At 31.0% G+C, this 16,735-nt stretch overlaps 2 protein-coding genes across 2 annotated transcripts in view; one reads left to right on the top strand and one right to left on the bottom strand.

Annotated features, from left to right (window-relative positions):
- The window catches only part of LOC106072245 (CNK3/IPCEF1 fusion protein-like), a 47,227-nt gene extending 37,894 nt beyond the window's left edge, over positions 1-9,333 (top strand). The window contains exons 18-24 of the mRNA XM_056032007.1: positions 2-153; positions 766-842; positions 2,749-2,817; positions 3,665-3,786; positions 5,021-5,170; positions 5,592-5,791; positions 7,225-9,333. Coding sequence (XP_055887982.1) covers positions 2-153; positions 766-842; positions 2,749-2,817; positions 3,665-3,786; positions 5,021-5,170; positions 5,592-5,791; positions 7,225-7,326 — 872 coding nt within the window. The 3' untranslated portion in view covers positions 7,327-9,333. The remainder of the gene's footprint in view (position 1; positions 154-765; positions 843-2,748; positions 2,818-3,664; positions 3,787-5,020; positions 5,171-5,591; positions 5,792-7,224) is intronic.
- Positions 9,334-10,132: 799 nt separating this feature from the next.
- On the bottom strand, positions 10,133-16,372 carry LOC106066278 (charged multivesicular body protein 2a). The gene is made up of 6 exons (XM_056032018.1): positions 16,214-16,372; positions 13,362-13,708; positions 12,576-12,755; positions 11,462-11,592; positions 11,258-11,319; positions 10,133-10,855 (listed from the first exon to the last, which is right to left on the bottom strand). Exons 2-6 carry the CDS (start codon positions 13,533-13,535, stop codon positions 10,731-10,733), a joined length of 672 nt encoding a protein of 223 aa, XP_055887993.1. The 5' UTR covers positions 13,536-13,708; positions 16,214-16,372; the 3' UTR covers positions 10,133-10,730.
- Between the last annotated feature and the right edge of the window lie 363 nt (positions 16,373-16,735).

Here is a 16,735-nt window from a genome sequence, read left to right as displayed (position 1 = left end):
GACCGCAGAGTGTCCTGTAAAGATTTAGGTCAAGGAGAATGTGAAGGTTGGCTGTACAAAAAGAAACAGAAACATGGGACGTTGTCCAAGAATTGGGACAAGCGTTGGTGTGTGCTGAAAAATTCCAACTTGTTTTACTACAAGCATAAAGATGTGAGAAAATTCTTTTGTCTTTTTTTTTAATAAATTGTCATGTATGAAAATTATCACAAACCTAAAAACTGATAGCAAAAACCATTTACCACATGTCTAAAAACCTGAGGAATTGTGTACGTAATTACATAAAATCTTTCATTAAAAGCAAATAAAGCTAGTGTTTTTGATGGAAGTTTGTTTTCCAACTCATGACATTTTAAATTCCAAGTTCAAAGCTAGTTTGTTTTTTTTATCTTTAAAGATTTATGCATACAATGTTAAGCTAATAAAAAACAATAATTTTAGCAAAAAGTCTCTATGTTCCACCATATTAACAAAAGATATATATAGTGTAGTCACTGAAGTTTACTTCTCCAACAGTCTTTTGATGCCTTCAATTATTATTATTATTATTATTATTGCCATAAATGATTTAAAACCGTATTAAAGTATTATCTTATATGCAAGGTAAATCTATCAGCCTTAGTGGTAAATTTCTGGCATATCTCATGCAAGTCTGTAATGATGTTCAACAAGGCTGTATAAGAATCAAATGATTTTCTTTCAGAGCGAAGATACAAAATCTTTTTTTTGTCAATACTAGCTATTTGAATACATTCTTTACTTCAGGATGACTCAGCCGAAGGAGTTATACACTTACCTGCATTTTTTGTGTCTCCAGCCCCTAATTTGAAAACCAAAAAATTGTAAGTAAAATCTTAAGTTATTTTTCCTTGTTCTAGCATATGATACATAGACATGCTTTAAATATGATAGAATATGTATATTTGCAATCTTCTTGTAGTATAGGGGCCATAATTGTGGATTTATGTTAAGCTCTATTTAAACCTGGAGTAGAACAAAGTGCAATTAAAGTATACTCATTTGCATAAATAATCATTTTAATAGAAATGTGTCTGTGTGTGATATTTATTTTTTTTATTTATAAAAATTATTTCTTTTTGGTTTGTAAATTGAAGACCCCTTGTGTAAGATATGGTAATTTTTAATTGTGCAAAATAAATGTTTATTCATTGTTAATTGCCACAATTTTCTTTTCTTTTTTCTTCTATTTAAATGGTAACCTAATATACAAAAAATTCGCCATAGACTTGCTATTTAAAGTTTAATAAACCAACTTCTTAGTAATATAAGTAAGATTAAAATCACATTCATGCAACAGCGTCAATAAGCTGCATCATTAGATGAAATGATTGTAAAAGGTTACCTGAAATGTATGGAAGATTTGTTTATATCTCTCTATAGAAAAAGATTTCTTCTGTTTTTCTTTCTTCACAAACTATTTAGCTTATACAATCTTATAAATAGAATGTTAAAATAATATAACTTACTTTTGTACTTATTTAAGAGTTTTTAGGTAAGTGATCATGGTCTAATGTCATTTATTTTGGTGTTGTATATCTGTGGCTTTATTTTATTTTCCCCACCATAATTTATATTTTACAACTTAAGACATTATATCCAAAGATTGTTACAGTCCTTTCTGAAGCATTCCTCTAGGATCAGTTGTTCTTCAGTACTTTTGTATATGATCTTTACATTTATTTAATGTTTTATTAGAAAAAAAAAAGAATATAGGTTAAATTTTCAGTCCAATGCATCTGTTCTTTAAATAACATTTTTTTTTTAAAGTTTTTTTTTGGCTTTACTTGTTGTTTGGGCATTTTTTACTGTGACATACTGTTTTCTATCTTTACACAATATTTTTACCTTCTAGATTGTCATAAATATCTCAAATTTGGAAAAATAATAGCAGTCTTAAAAGATGAGATTTAAGGCACTATTGTATAATTACAGCACAGTTGATATTTGACAGAAAAATTTTTTTATATATGTGTTTTGTTCTTTCTTTCCAGACTTTTTTTCTTTAAAACTATTTTCTTTATCGATTCCAGTTTGGTTTTTCTTTTTTTTTTTAAACTTGTAGTATCTGTGTTGTTTTTACATTGGTAAATAGTTATTTCTTTGTTATTTTGATTGTAGGCTAAATATTGACTACCTTTATTCAATGTGTCAGAACTGCAAAAGAATTTAACTTAAATATAAATGTTTTAAAACCTTATGAGGAACTTTTTAAGTCAACTGTAGTATTGTAAACTCTTCAAATACTTAGAAATATACACACATTTTTAAGTATGGTTTTGTAAGTTTTAAGCTGTAATTGAAATCATTGTCACCAAAATGTTTAAATTAGCTTTTTTTTCATCTTTTGGAAGTGAACAAAATTTGATTTTACTCCAATTTCAGAAAGTGCATATAAATGAGTGTTAATTAGTATAAATATATATTTAAATTTTGAGTTCATGAAAAGATGTTTGGACTTTTTCTCTGTACACATAGAAAAGAGCAGAGGTTTTAGTGGTTTGAAAAAAAAGTCTGAAAATTGAACTTAAGGGTTCATTGTTATCTGAATGATATAGTTCAGATTGTTGTGTAAGATTCAGACTAGAGCTAATATTTTCTTGCTTTGCACAATTACAGAAAATTATGTGATAAATGCCTGACTTTCTTAAAATTATTATATAGGCTTCCTGCCTATAAAATATCTCGTCTCATAAAGCTAATGCCCCATATTTTTTTTTACCTAAACAGTGCATTCAAGATTCACAATGGAGGGACAGCATTTCATTTTGCTTCAGAAAGACAAGAAGATATGAGCAAGTAAGTAATAACTCCAATTGAAAAAAGATTTGATGGTATTAGCTGCTTTAATCCTGTGATATCATATTCAACATGAAATGTTAGCTAAAGAGGGGTATTATGGACTTCAATAATTAAATTAATCAAATTGAAACCAGCTATTATAAAATGTTCATATTGTCTGGTTTTTAAGTTAGGTTATATGCATGCTTTTCTTTAGTACCAGCTGATTTATTGACCTTTACCACTTCCACCACCCATTTTCCTTTCACCTCCTGGCCTATTCTCACATTGTTATTTCATATCTAACCAATGTAAACTCTTTTTTCCTCATTTTTTTTTCTGGATATTTCCTCTACCTCTGACTGTCTATGGTAGCACTACAAAGCCTTAAAATGTCATTGAGTAATCGCCTTGAAAAGTTTTTCGGTGGAATTAAATTAATAAGCAATGAGCTATTTTGTACTATTAAAGTATTCAAGTTTAAGAAGTACACTTTTCGGGGTCACTTCTAAAATTGCCTAAACCCATCGATATACTAAAGATAAATTCAAAAATTTTGTAGGTCTTCTAGAAACTGTATTTTTTAAAAATCTGGACTAAAAGTATATTGCATATAAACACTGTTACTAATAATTTCTAGCTTTACAGAAATGCTTCCCCAACCAGACTTTAAAATGAAATTCTACCTCAAAAATATCAAATAGCGCTTCAAGTGAGATGTGCCACACACACATTATCAAAAAATTTTTTTTTTTTTTATTAATCCAAATTAATTTTTAAAAAGTTAATTCAGTTTAATTTCTGTTTTTTTTACAGTGCTATAGATTTCAAAGTTTGACAATGTTTAATTTATTGTCTCTCTCAGGTGGATGAACAAAATGGGTTTGGCAGCCATTAGTTATTCTCAGAATTTTAAGAATGTATCAAATACAGAGTTACCCACAGTCAGAGTTGAGCATCCTTCAGTTTCTTCCATAGACTCCAAAAGTAAGTTAAAAACAAAAATTGGACTCTCATTTTATGCACTTTATATCACAATCAGTCATTCTGTCATCACTGTAGTTACCAATCTTATCTTATTCCCAATATTGGAGATTTTCAAATAAAGTTTTTTAGTGTTTTTTTTTCACTGTAAGCTGCTTTTAGTTTACATAGTGCCCTACCTTTTTCAGCCTTTAAGTTAATATAAGTTTTTGACACTGTCAGGTTCTTTTATTACTTGGCTCGTTAGGCTCGTTACTCAATAACAATAAGATAATACTAGATTAAATTCAACTTAAACTCCAGATATCCATGGAAATAAAAATAATACTTTAATATCCGATAGAGCACAAAAATGACAGCCACTCTCATGAAATATTAATACACAAAAAAACCCAGTCGAGGAAAAACAATTTCTCTCTATCATACAAGGAAAACTCACATTCAAAACCATCACCTGTATACTGTTCATATTCATGCCTGGGGATATAAACAAAGGGATTTAACTTTTTCATACTACAATAGTAACAAAGAAATAACACATTCACTCTCACCATACCTGCCCATGGGCTGCATAACCTCAAAAAAAAACCCCATTAAAACCAATTTTATGGTACCATTTGCACTGTATGCAGAAATTTCAAGGGCTGTTTTGAGCTAAAAGGATTTAGTTTTTATAAACTGCTAGCCTTTCAAGAAAATAGTATAGGCGTCAATACACATGCTTACTAGCCTTGCACATAACTGATTCTTTGCCAAGTTAAATACAGTGAAACATGAATGTTCAGCACTGCCCTTTGACTTTTATACTTCTTGAAAAAATGTATAAAGTCATGGGAGACCGAATAACATGAAGCTCTGTGAAAGGAACATTAATCCTGGCGAAAGACATAGAGAGATGGACAGATCATATGTGGTGCCTTAAAGTTTCAATAGACTTAGGGACAGGAAAGGGGGAATCCTGAAACTACTGTTGATCTTTGCAGAGGTGGCTTGACAACAAGAATACAATATTGGCTTATTTTTAATGTCACATAAAATAATTGTTAAAAGAGATGTGGAAACCTTTGAATAGATTTTTTCCCCCAGTTCCATAGATTTTGTTTATAAATGGATTCATTGTTTAAATGTTATGATATATATATAAAATAAAGCTAATTTAGTTAGTATATATTTGAATAAAATGTTTTGTGATTAAACTAATAAGATTTTGACTGTAAAATCACCTTTGTACTGACAGCTTCTGCCTCTGCGGCTGCATACTATAGTGAGAGTGAAGGAGATGATGAAGATGGCAGTATACATGGCAGTTGTCAGTCTTTAGACAGCATGTCCTCTCCTCAGACGTCACCAGCAACCAAGAAGCATCCTATACTTGCAGAAATTAAAAGTCAGTTGAGTCGCTTTTATAATGCTAGGATGTTAATACTTAAAATATGTGAGTTATAGCCCTTAGTCATTGTGAGTTATGCGTCTTTTGTTGTGAACAAGAAGTTCCTGTCCAAGATGGCGTCCAGTGGTGAATGAATAAAAGTGTTTGGCCCAACAACGACATTAGTTGCCTTGATTCTTCAATACATAATTAAACCTTAATTCTCACTGTAAGGGTTACTGTGACAGCGTAACCAAATCCCTCCATTTTTTCCCAGTCAGCAGCTGTTAATAGGATATCAAGACCCCTTCTTCGTGCTCCCTTCATTTACCTTGAAGGATGACTTTTGTATGATCAAACAGACATATTTAACAATTTACTGATTTGTCATTCTCATTTTTAATTTTATTCATCTATTCACAATGTGTCTGCTTACCAGATTCTTCAATAGGAACCAGTACTGAAGAGCTGCATGCCATGCTGCGATCTATAGAGAGGCAGAATCTAACTATTGATGGCAAGAATAAAATAAAACAAAGACAAAGCCAGATAACAGCATCCAATGATCTGGTGGAAGTTTCTGATCCAGCTACTGTAGAAGTGTACAGGAAGCTGCATTCCTTACAAAGAACGCTGAAGGTAATTTATTTGTAGGCTTTTTAAAAACAAATTTGACTTACAGTAGTCTTAGTGTCACACCCTAAAAAAAGTCCCTTTGTTAGCCATTCAATTAATAAAAAGGCTTGTCTTCAAGTCCGAAGATTAATGAGGAATACAGTATTTCCTGTGGCTGCGCTGTCCAGTCTATACTAACTAGCCAGTCAATAAGCAGCTAAGAAAACTAAAACTGAAATATTATAAAGTGCATCTTCAAGCCCCATTGATTGTCTTCTTATCTTTTATAATATAGACATTACTTCAAAAAAGAAGATGATTATTTCCTACGCATCATGCATTTAGTCATGCATATTAACCAATAACCTAAATTCTGCTAAGTCACTGGTTTTCCTGGCTAGCTCAGGCAACCCATTCCATGCTCTAATAGCACTAGGGAAGAAGGAGCATTTGTACAAATTTGTCCTAGCATATGAAACGAGGAATGTGCCTTTATCTTTGTGTCTTTCTGAGTATTTTATTAGATTTTGTTTTTTTATTGAAGATTATGGTTCAGTGTTTTATGTATAATTGCTACTTTAATTTTGAGTGTTCTATCCTGAAGGCTTTCTATATTTAGCGATTTCACCAAAGGTGAAAAAGCCTTGGAAAAATCTAGTAAGATAGCATCTATTTGCTCACTAAACCATCCCAGCATTTAAATTGATTTTCATTTTTGCACTCAAATGAGAAATGAATTGTTCTGTTCATCTTTACTAAAGATAATTTAGGGCAAGATTTATTGCCTGACAAAAGGTTTAGATGATAGTGAGCAAATAGATGCTAAAGTAAAGATGAACAGAACAATTCATTTCTCATTTGAGTGCAAAAATAAAAATCAATTTAAATGCTGGGATGATCCCTTAAGTTTTAGTCTGGGCACATGTGGTAGCAAGGTGTAGATTATTCTTACCTGAAGAATCTATTGTTGCAGAATCATTTTTTTTAGTTTATTGTTTATTATAATTTTACAATTTTATGTTTATTTTCAGAAAAGAATCCTTGCCTTTTCTGTTTATTTTTTTCCCCATAAAAAATGGATATCTCATCCCATCTCTGCTTGTGGTCCCTTCTGGGGCATAGGACACCTAACAGCTTCCTCCAGGCATCTCAGTTCTGACCGCCTCTTTCCAACTGTCCCCACATCTTGCCCATCTGCTTCCAAGTCTTAGTGCTCCTGTGTGTTCCTGGGCTGTCCCCTCCTCCTTTCTCAGCGGGGCTTGGGACTGTCCTATGGCGGAGTTATAAAAATTGGTTGGAGGTTCTAAATGTAAAAATTGCAAACCTTATGATATACTTCAGGTCACATATTATAAGCAATGTTAAGGTTTCCCCATATGCTTCAATTTGTTACCACAAACTAAGCTTGAATTTGTATTACTTGTTTTATTTGTAGTCATTCTTTGTTTTATTTCTAGGCCAAAGAAATGGAGTTACAGCAACTGGAAACTCTCTTGGATAAGGCAGAAATCTCAGAACTAAAAACTTTTTATGATGCACACTTGACTGATGGTCAATAAAGAGACTTTTTTGTGCTAATAAACCACAATGTAAATAATAGCCATATTTGATATTAAAAAGTAGGAAAAATAGAATAAATTATTTCATAAATGCTATAAAATTGATTTTAAAATATTTTTACACAACTTCACAAAGAAATGCAATACCTTCAGTTTGTTTAGCAATCACAAACTGAAATACTCAGTTTGTTTAGCAATCACAAACTGAAATACTCAGTTTGTTTAGCAATCACAAACTGAAATAGTGTCTGTAAATTTTTTGCTACTAATTTCTGAAGTGAAAAATTTGAATTAATAATAATACATTTTTTCTTTATATTCTTAAAACATTCTTCTGTGATAGATTTCTGGGTGTATAAAACAATACACAATTGATCTCAAAATTACTTAATGTGAAATTGGGTCTAATACAAAATATTATGAGGAATCTATGGAATTACAATATTCAGTGTAAGAATTCACTTCAAATGTGTACTGGTACTTGAGGAAATATTATTAAGGATTAAAACTGGTAGGAGACTTCTTTTATTCCGATATTTCCCCACAACTTTTAGCTAACAATGTCTTTGCAAACCATTGAACTTTATTCATAGATTTTACATTTCTTTGAAGTAGTTTAAGACTCTTTGAAATCTACTTAAGAAAATATAATAAAATCTCAATATTGAATTGTCAGCTATAGTTTTGTCCCATGTACCATTGTCCTGTTTATTTAGACACCTAGTCAATTAAATAGTTTTAGTAATTTATGTGTGCAGATCAGTCATATTTTTCTTTGCATTTTGTAAGTACTCCTGGATGTCACTGACCTACATCTTAATCTGAAATAACTGTAATGTTCTATATATATTTCAAAGTGGTGAAATGGTTAATATTTATCAATGTGAGACATATTCCATTTTGATGTTCTTGTATATTAAAAGACAAAAAGGAAAGGTCCCCTTTCAGACCTTGCAATCTATAGGGCAGATGATGTAAAGGTCATCTGCTTCTGTGGCCCACAGTTAACGCAGGGTGTCCTGTGGCCAGCACAATGACCTTCCGCCTTTACTTTTCCCCAATTAATGTCAGGTAGGTACCCATTAGAGCTGGGTGAACTAAAGAGGTGGCCAAAGATCCAGAAATGACAAATCCCAGGACCCCCGGTTCAGAAACCACTCAGCCACCACTCCTGCTTGTATATTTAATATAAATGAATTAATCTAAGTATAATGACACAATAATTGTGTAACTCTTTTTTTTTTTATGATTAGTTTGTTGTTTTTTTTCCCAACCAAACAAACAGAAGTGACTTTCAAAAAGTAATTTTTTCAATACAAAAACATAAATTGTAGATGTTTAGTTTGTAAACTTGTGTTGTGTCTTATAAACTTTTGTTTTAAACATACAGTCAGTTCATGTGCACAAGGTACTGGGTCTTTAGGGTAGTGTTTCTCCCTTGCTGAATATGTCAAATAGTTGTGTTGATGAATCAATATTTATGCAGGTCTTTGCATAGCTTTCCTTGGCCAGATGGTAAATATTAATGTCTGATTCAGTATATAGTGTGTATATATATAGCCTACATATTGAAGATTGTATTCCAAATGAAGTGTGCTCCACGTGTCACTGATGTAAACTAATCATGGCCCTGTTGATGCTCAGTTTCTGTAGTTGTTAATGTAAATATTAAACAGAATACTGTTTGTGTTAATTAGGAACCAGGGCCATGTAAACAGTCTGTAGAGGTGAGCAAACACACACACAATTGATGTGCAATAGATATTTTTTTTAAATAAATATAAATGTTTAAAAGTCAAACTGTATTTCATTTTGGTTTTTTTTTTTTTACTTCTATACCTTGTGCAGAATAGATATTTCAATAATGCCACTTTTAGTGATCATGTAGCTACAAAACAATGCACATACTGTTTTGTATAACATCATTAATGAACATATACAGAAAGCACTTATTAAGCAGAACAGAGCACTACTGATGTTTTTTTTTTTTTTTTTTTAGAATTGTATCATCTCAATAGTACACAATTGATTACATTTTTAAAACCAAGATATTCCCACTTTAACCATCTACTTTTCCTACTAAAATCTATTTTCCCCTCTTTACTGCTATTCTGTTAACTATTCTTAAATAGAACCTTAATAGAAATACAAATGTAAATTTTCTAGCTTGTCTATTACTAAAAATAAGGAATATTGCTAGTGACTGGAAGAACGATCAAGAATTTGTTTCCCCTCTTGCTTACTCAATGGTTCTCTCCAAAGAATAACACACAAGCTTTGCTTAGTCATATATATATATATATATATACACAAACACACACATAAAATGTGCAGTAGATACAATTAAATGACAAAATGTACTTCTAGTGTTTATACTTTTTAAGGATTAAAAAGAACAACATATTTACAACAGATGGTCAGCATGAGTGAAGAAGGCATACACATACAAAACACTGACCAAGATATGACCTAGTTGACAACTAGCCCATTTCAGGATCACAAGACTTGTACACCACTCAAGTAAATGCTGAAAGTAGCAGACCGAATGAGCCGCTTCCCCTAATGCTGCATGACTAAAGCTTGCCACTAGATGCAACTTGGAGAAGCATAAAGCTATTTTTACAAAGTTAAACATCAAGTTATGGTCTGGGTAATTATAGAACTAGAAGGGGAGATAACACAAATGTAAAATATGAATTGAACTAAAGATAAATAATTGGATCCCATACATTTCAATAATGCAAGATTTTAATCAAGCTTCATAGTTTTAGATCAAAATGCAGCTAATAATTATTAGCAAACAACACACACACACACACACATACATCTCAGAGCAATAAAAGAAATTTCACATTCACTTCTTATGGTAGAATTACAGGGCTCTGTTATAAAACTATCAACTTTAAAAAAAAAAAAAAAATGTTAGTAAGAGAAGCTACAAAAGCAAAATGTCTATTCTATCTTTATCAAATACTTGGAGATACATAGTTCAATGTAACAAACTTTTAAAGTAACTAATTAATGAATGGCTAAAATTAAAAGAGCTGTTTGGAATATGAAAAAAACTAGATCTTTGAAGAAAAAACATTTTTGCTAATTTGGATTTAACTCAAAAACTACAAATGAATATATACAAGTCTCTAATTGGTATAATTCAGTTATTCCCAAAGTGGTCTATATAGACCCCCAGAGGTCTATGAGGATTTCCAAGGGGTCTGCCAGATAAAAAAAAGTTTGGGAACCACTGGTATGATTGATTAGTCTTAGTACTTGTGTACAAGACAAAAACAAAACTTATTACAATACTTTAAAAAAAAAAGACAAATAATTGTTGCTTATAATAGACATGATTCTAAAATAGAAAGCCTGTACACAACAAAGATTACACAAGGTTTGTGCCGGAACTATTGTCTTCTCAAATTGTCTAATCTGGCTTCAAGATCTGCATCTGCGTCAGCCACTGCAGCGGCCGCTTGAGGTGCCCTGCTGCTTTCCCCAGCAGATATTGTTTTGCCTGTACTTGGCAAACCTGAGCATGAGGGGAAATAAAATGAATTAAAAAGACATGATTGAGAATAGTTTTCAATCAAACTCTTGCTACAATTATAACTAAGCATCTTTCATTTTTGAATGCATGCTAATGGATAAATTTACAGATGGATTTACCCAATCCATGTTTCTCTCCAACACACTCAATAATTATTAAGTAGGACTATTAGTATCTGGAGTAGAATTGTCTCTCAAACATGATAAAATCTTTTGTTTTCAAAATTTGTTTGCTTTTAATATTTTTGAAAATTTGACTGTATCCCTATTCCTTACATTAAAAAATTCAGTTTTATTTTTTTACAAAAGACACAAGTTCTGTCATCTAGGCATATGTTGCAACACTTTGGCAGTCTAAGAAAGTAAAAACAATTGATTAATATACCTGACATTTCATCAGCCATCTGTAACCCTAATTCATCCAACACCTGCGATACAATGGCGTCACTAAAATAACAAAAATAGGTAATGTTAACAAACTAATAATAAATAATAAACCATATTTTTTTTAAATGTTAAAATGTCTTTAAAGATCTGTTAGTTTAGCTTCATCAAGTACACAGACTTTATCTGCTGTGTTTTTTTTTACCTTTCCTCTTCATCATCTTCATCACCAAGAGCATCATCAATAGCATCACTCATCATTTCTTCCTTCATGTCCATAATTTCTGACTGTTTCTCAAATTCCATCATAATCTTCTGGATCTGTGGCAATTTCAGCTAAAGTAAAAACAGAACAAATATCAAGTTATTTTTTTTTTTTTTACAAAGTTTATATCAACTCTGTCTGTCTGGTAAAAAGTTTGTACACATGATGTCTCACACTTGCAACTTGGATCAAGCTGAAATTTTGCACAATTATTTCTTTTATCTGTCAAGACAAGAATCATAAAAAAAAAATTTTGTATGGTATCTCGAACAAGGGAAATTAATTGTGACTGAATTCCTGATATAAGCTGAATTAGTCCCCTTAATAGGTTGTCAGCTGAATCTTAATGAACATAAACATGAAATAGAAACGATAACTATACAATCTTCCATGTTCATTAACTCTTCACTAGCAGAGTGGTTACTATGTTGGCTTGAGAAGGCTTTAGCCCACAAGTTGGAATTCAAGTAGTTCACCTTTTTTATAAATACATTTTAAAAACGATCCCCCTGACACCCTGTTCTTTCACCACTCACCCCTTTCCAACTGGTACAGACAAGTGATAGGATCATAGCATATTGAGAAAGCTAAAAGCATGAAATTGAGCTAAACAAAACAATTGGTACAAAAATTTATAATCGCAGATTTATTATTGTTAGTCTAGATCTATTACAGATTTAATTACACGACTGATCCAAACTACTTGATACACTTAATATACAACTGATCCAAACTACTTGATACACTTAATATACAACTGATCCAAACTAATTGATACACTTAATATACAACTGATCCAAACTACTTGATACACTTAATATACAACTGATCCAAACTACTTGATACACTTAATATAAGCTTTTTTTCTTTTTTTTATTTTCTTGTGTTATTAATATAATAATAGGTGAAAAAGTGTAGTTGTAGTCATGTAGAATGTAGAAAGATGCATGGTGAGAGAAATAAAAGCAACTGGTTTTTGTGACAAACAGCTTCCTTGACTAAGGGATAAAAAAAAAAAAGGGTAAAAAAGCAATGATTTTATGGTAAAACTAACCTGTCTGTTCATTGTTGCCATTGCTTTGGTGACTCCTTTCATGGCCTGAGCCATTGTGTTATTAGCCTTGAGGGTTTGTATTTTTAAGGACACAGCTTGAATGTTTGCTCTTAGGGAAATGAACTTTTTAACATACCTCCGGGTTCGTACCAAGTCTTTAGCCATGATTCTTACAGCATCCTGTATTTGAAAAAAAAATGACAGTTTAGTAAATGTAATCACTTCAAAGATTTTTATTAAAATTAACACAATTTCGACCAAAACTTAAACTAGTTTACTACAACTACAAGTTACACAGGTCTGCGTACCATGAGCGGACTTGTAAATACTTCCCATGTAAAACACCCATGATATGGTCATTGGGTGATCTAAAACGAACAGTAAGACAGGCCAGTAGAGTGAGTCCAGTATGAGACAGAGAGACCAGTAGAGTTTAGTACAGCAGTACATATACCTACAGTGAAGCATTTGTACAGTCAGTGTTGGGTGTTTAAAATTGTATAGTATTGGCTGTTAATTTATTAGGCTCATTAAAGAATCATGTTATTTGGATCTGAGTTGTCAAATTCTCTACTTTTGTCACAAAAAGGGATATATTGAATTGTGGGGGGGTTAGAAATATCTATCCTTGAAATATTGTAGAAGAAGAGAACCTAATGATCAGCACTGAAAGAATGAGCAAGAAGAATCATCTTGAAAAGACACTTACCATCTGGCCTTTTTTTGGCAATTGCTCTTATATCTGCAATAACTTAAAAAAGAATCATCACAAAAAAAGACACTTACCATCTGGCCTTTTTTGGCCATTGCTCTTATATCTGCAATCACTTTCTTCTCCTGCTGCTCCATCTTTTGTCTTTCCCTATCAAGATCTCTCATTGCTTTATTCAGAGCTCTCTGGTTTTGTCTCAGCATTTCTTCCGGGGTCTTTTTACGACCAAAGAGAAACTCGAGAGGCATTGTGGTGATGGATTGTGTTTACAACTTATAAAAGAGATAACAGATGATGACTTGTTTGTAGGCTTTTTTTTGTGGTTGTTTTAAACAAGAATTGATTTTTTTATACTGAGACTCCAATAGGAAAAAAGGGCACAGATGAATTTCAAATTTTCCTCTATGCAAATTTCACCAACCTGTAAGATAATTTTAAAAAAAATGTAAATACTAAGCAATAAGATCATGAACCTATTGTACATATGACTGTCACATTACAGAATAAACATCAGATTAGCACAGCTTTTAAAAGCCAGACCCAGTAGTCCAAGTCCCATGTCAGAAATGAGTAATCAAATTTTAAGAAGTGTTAAGGGGAAAAAAATGATTTAATTTTTTTTTTAAATTTTAAAAATATAAAGATAGACAACTGAATAGCAAAAACTGAAAAAGACATGGCTCTGATTTAATAAAATGAACATGAGATAGGTCTCCTACAGATGCCATTGTAGCTCTCATGTTTGTGTTTGTAATGTTATTACAGCACCTTGAGCCTATATTTTGTTTGTTAACAGCGCTTTATATATATACAATTTTTATTATTAGGCCTCATCAAAAAATTAGATATCCTACATTTATCTAAAAGAAAACCAATCGTTTTTAGATCAATTCTATTAGATATATATTTATTGGGAGGTTGAGGTTAAGTGAGACATGGAAGTCATCTGCCAAATTTGAGAAAAGACTAAACATGGTTCAACAAAAATGGCTGAGACAGATCTTATAGTATGAGTCATTTACAAAGATCGTATATCAAAAAAAAAAGAGGAAATCCTATGCCGAAATGGGACTTGACCACTCAATGAGGTTGTGACTGAACGTCGTATGAGATTTGTGGGGTATGTCCTCCAACAGAATGAACTTGAACTACTAATACCAAGAGTTACAATAACATGGAGGCCAAAGCGAGAAAACTGCAAACAGGGATCTAGAGATTATATATACTGAATACAGATTAAGGAATATGATTATTATATCTCTATATAATGGAGTGATACTGACAATTAGTAATAGTAATAGGCTATATCTCTAGATCTAGAAAATAACTAGAACTAGATTCTAGATCTATTAAATCTATCTAGAATAGTGAATAGTATAGAACATTAGAAGTATAGAAAAAAAAACTATTAAAGATGGCATTATTGATGATACTGATAGACTAAATCAATGTCTACATGACATTTATAATGAATTTTTAAATTAAATGAAGTAACGTCTGTATCATATAAGATAAGAGTATTATAGAGTCTAGATTACTGCGCTAGATTAGATTCTTAACACATAGATTAGATAGACTCATAGCAACAATTGACATAGATCTACATTGATTGCATGATACTACATTTAACTACATAGATGTAATTCTAACTAGTAGATCAATAACAAAGATCTACAATACACTATAATAATAAAATTAATTAAATAAAGAAGTATTTTTATAGAGACTCAAGAGATTATATTATTATATAGACTGTAGATCTACTACTACTAGTACTACTAGCGATCTATCTAGACCTAGATTATAGAATAGATGGATCTATATTATTCTATATTTATATAAGACAAGACATTTACACTAAACTAAAGTGTCTAAATATTATAAGTTAAAGTAAATCTAGTAAATAAGTAGTAGACTGTAATAGTGTATTATGTCACCAGTTAAGTTTAAAAGTAGTCTTAAGTTTAGTTCAAGTTATGTGTAGACTAGTAGAATTTCAGTTTAGATTACTTGTTTATTGTACATGGGTATACAATTTAATAATACATCTAGTATGATCTAGAGTCTAGACATACTCATCATGATATAGTTCTAGTGATAATCTAGTCTAGTACCTCTTACACTTATACTATTACTCTTAGTCAGTCTTAGTCTACTCTATTTTTTTTTATTTTAGTATAAGTCTTATAAGTAGTTTTATTACTTTTAGTTTAAAAAACTCTTTAGTACTCTACTCTTTCTCTTAAACTCTTACTGATACTGTGGAGTGTGTATTTTTTAAAGGCAAAGGTGTGTAAGTGTACTCTTAGTCTTAGTTATTTTACTAATAAGTCTTAACTTAGAATCTAGATCTAGAATCTAGTAGATTCTAGTATTAAGTATACTACTATGGCCTATGGTTACTTTGATTAGTATCTCTTAGACTCAAGACTAGTAGACTCCTTGTCTTAAACTAACTAAGTCAATTACTCTTACTAAAAATTAGGGTGTCTTAGACCTTAGTGTCTAAGTCTAGTAAGTTTTAAAGCTAGTATTAGTAGTATGTATTAATTAAGTATAGACTATGATTATTGATATTATCTATAGACAACTATGGGACTATAACTATATGACTGAGTATTGTCACTATAATTACAATAGATCTAGATTAGTATAATGTCACTATAGTAGTATAGTTACTCACTTACTGAGTGAAAACTGTACTAGAGATCTAACTACTAAATCTAGATCTGACTTGTAATGTATTAGATAATTAGATCTAGATTCTAGTACTATTCATTGTTTATTCATATTGTTACCGTTTCCGTTTGTATAATTGTAACTATTACTAGTAGTAGTACTAGTATTACTTTCAGAAGTCTTTCTAGTAACTTAGTTTTTAGTAAGCAAAGTAAGGTTAGTTAGTAGATAGATCTAGTACACATACATGGCAAAATGAGAAAACTTGCAGATCTGGTGCTAGATCTATTCTATATAATCTAAATAGATATCTAGATTTTCTAGGCTAGATCTGGAACCTAGAGAGTAGAGTAGAGTAGAATAACACTTTTCTTGTGACACAATGTTTTTACTCATAGATTTATTTATAGAATGTTTGTTGACTTCCGTGTTATGACGTCAGCTCATTGGCCAATGTTTTTTTTTTTAAATTATTATTGTTATTTTTATTCAAGACCATAATTCTAGAACTACAAAAAATAACAACATTGAATTACTTTTTATAATAATATAATATAGTTTCGGAAACGATTTCATAAATAATTATGATCTTAATAATAATATAAAGAGGGTTAAATCAAATCAGCTAGATTTAACTTAAAACTTAATAATCTGGAGAGTTATTATTAATCTAATTTGAATAGGTCTACAGTAATTAAGAAAATTGTCAACTAGATCTAGTACGAGATTTAGGGCTTTGAGATCAGACTAAAAAAACAAATATAATTAG

This window comes from Biomphalaria glabrata, chromosome 6 (assembly GCF_947242115.1).
Source record: "Biomphalaria glabrata chromosome 6, xgBioGlab47.1, whole genome shotgun sequence".
In the NCBI taxonomy this organism is placed as follows: Eukaryota; Metazoa; Mollusca; class Gastropoda; family Planorbidae; genus Biomphalaria; species Biomphalaria glabrata.
This window is presented reverse-complemented; position numbering and strand designations above follow the sequence as displayed.

What these genes read in the sequence shown, in the direction of transcription:
- LOC106066278 (XM_056032018.1), bottom strand. Translation starts at nt 13,535, where the DNA reads ATGCCTCTCGAGTTTCTCTTTGGTCGTAAAAAGACCCCGGAAGAAATG. An exon ending in TGGCCAAAAAAGGCCAGATG is followed by an intron (nt 12,756 to 13,361) that starts GTAAGTGTCTTT and finishes TTTCAAATACAG; the next exon opens with GATGCTGTAAGAATCATGGC. An exon ending in GAAGATGATGAAGAGGAAAG is followed by an intron (nt 11,320 to 11,461) that starts GTAAAAAAAAAC and finishes TTGTTATTTTAG; the next exon opens with TGACGCCATTGTATCGCAGG.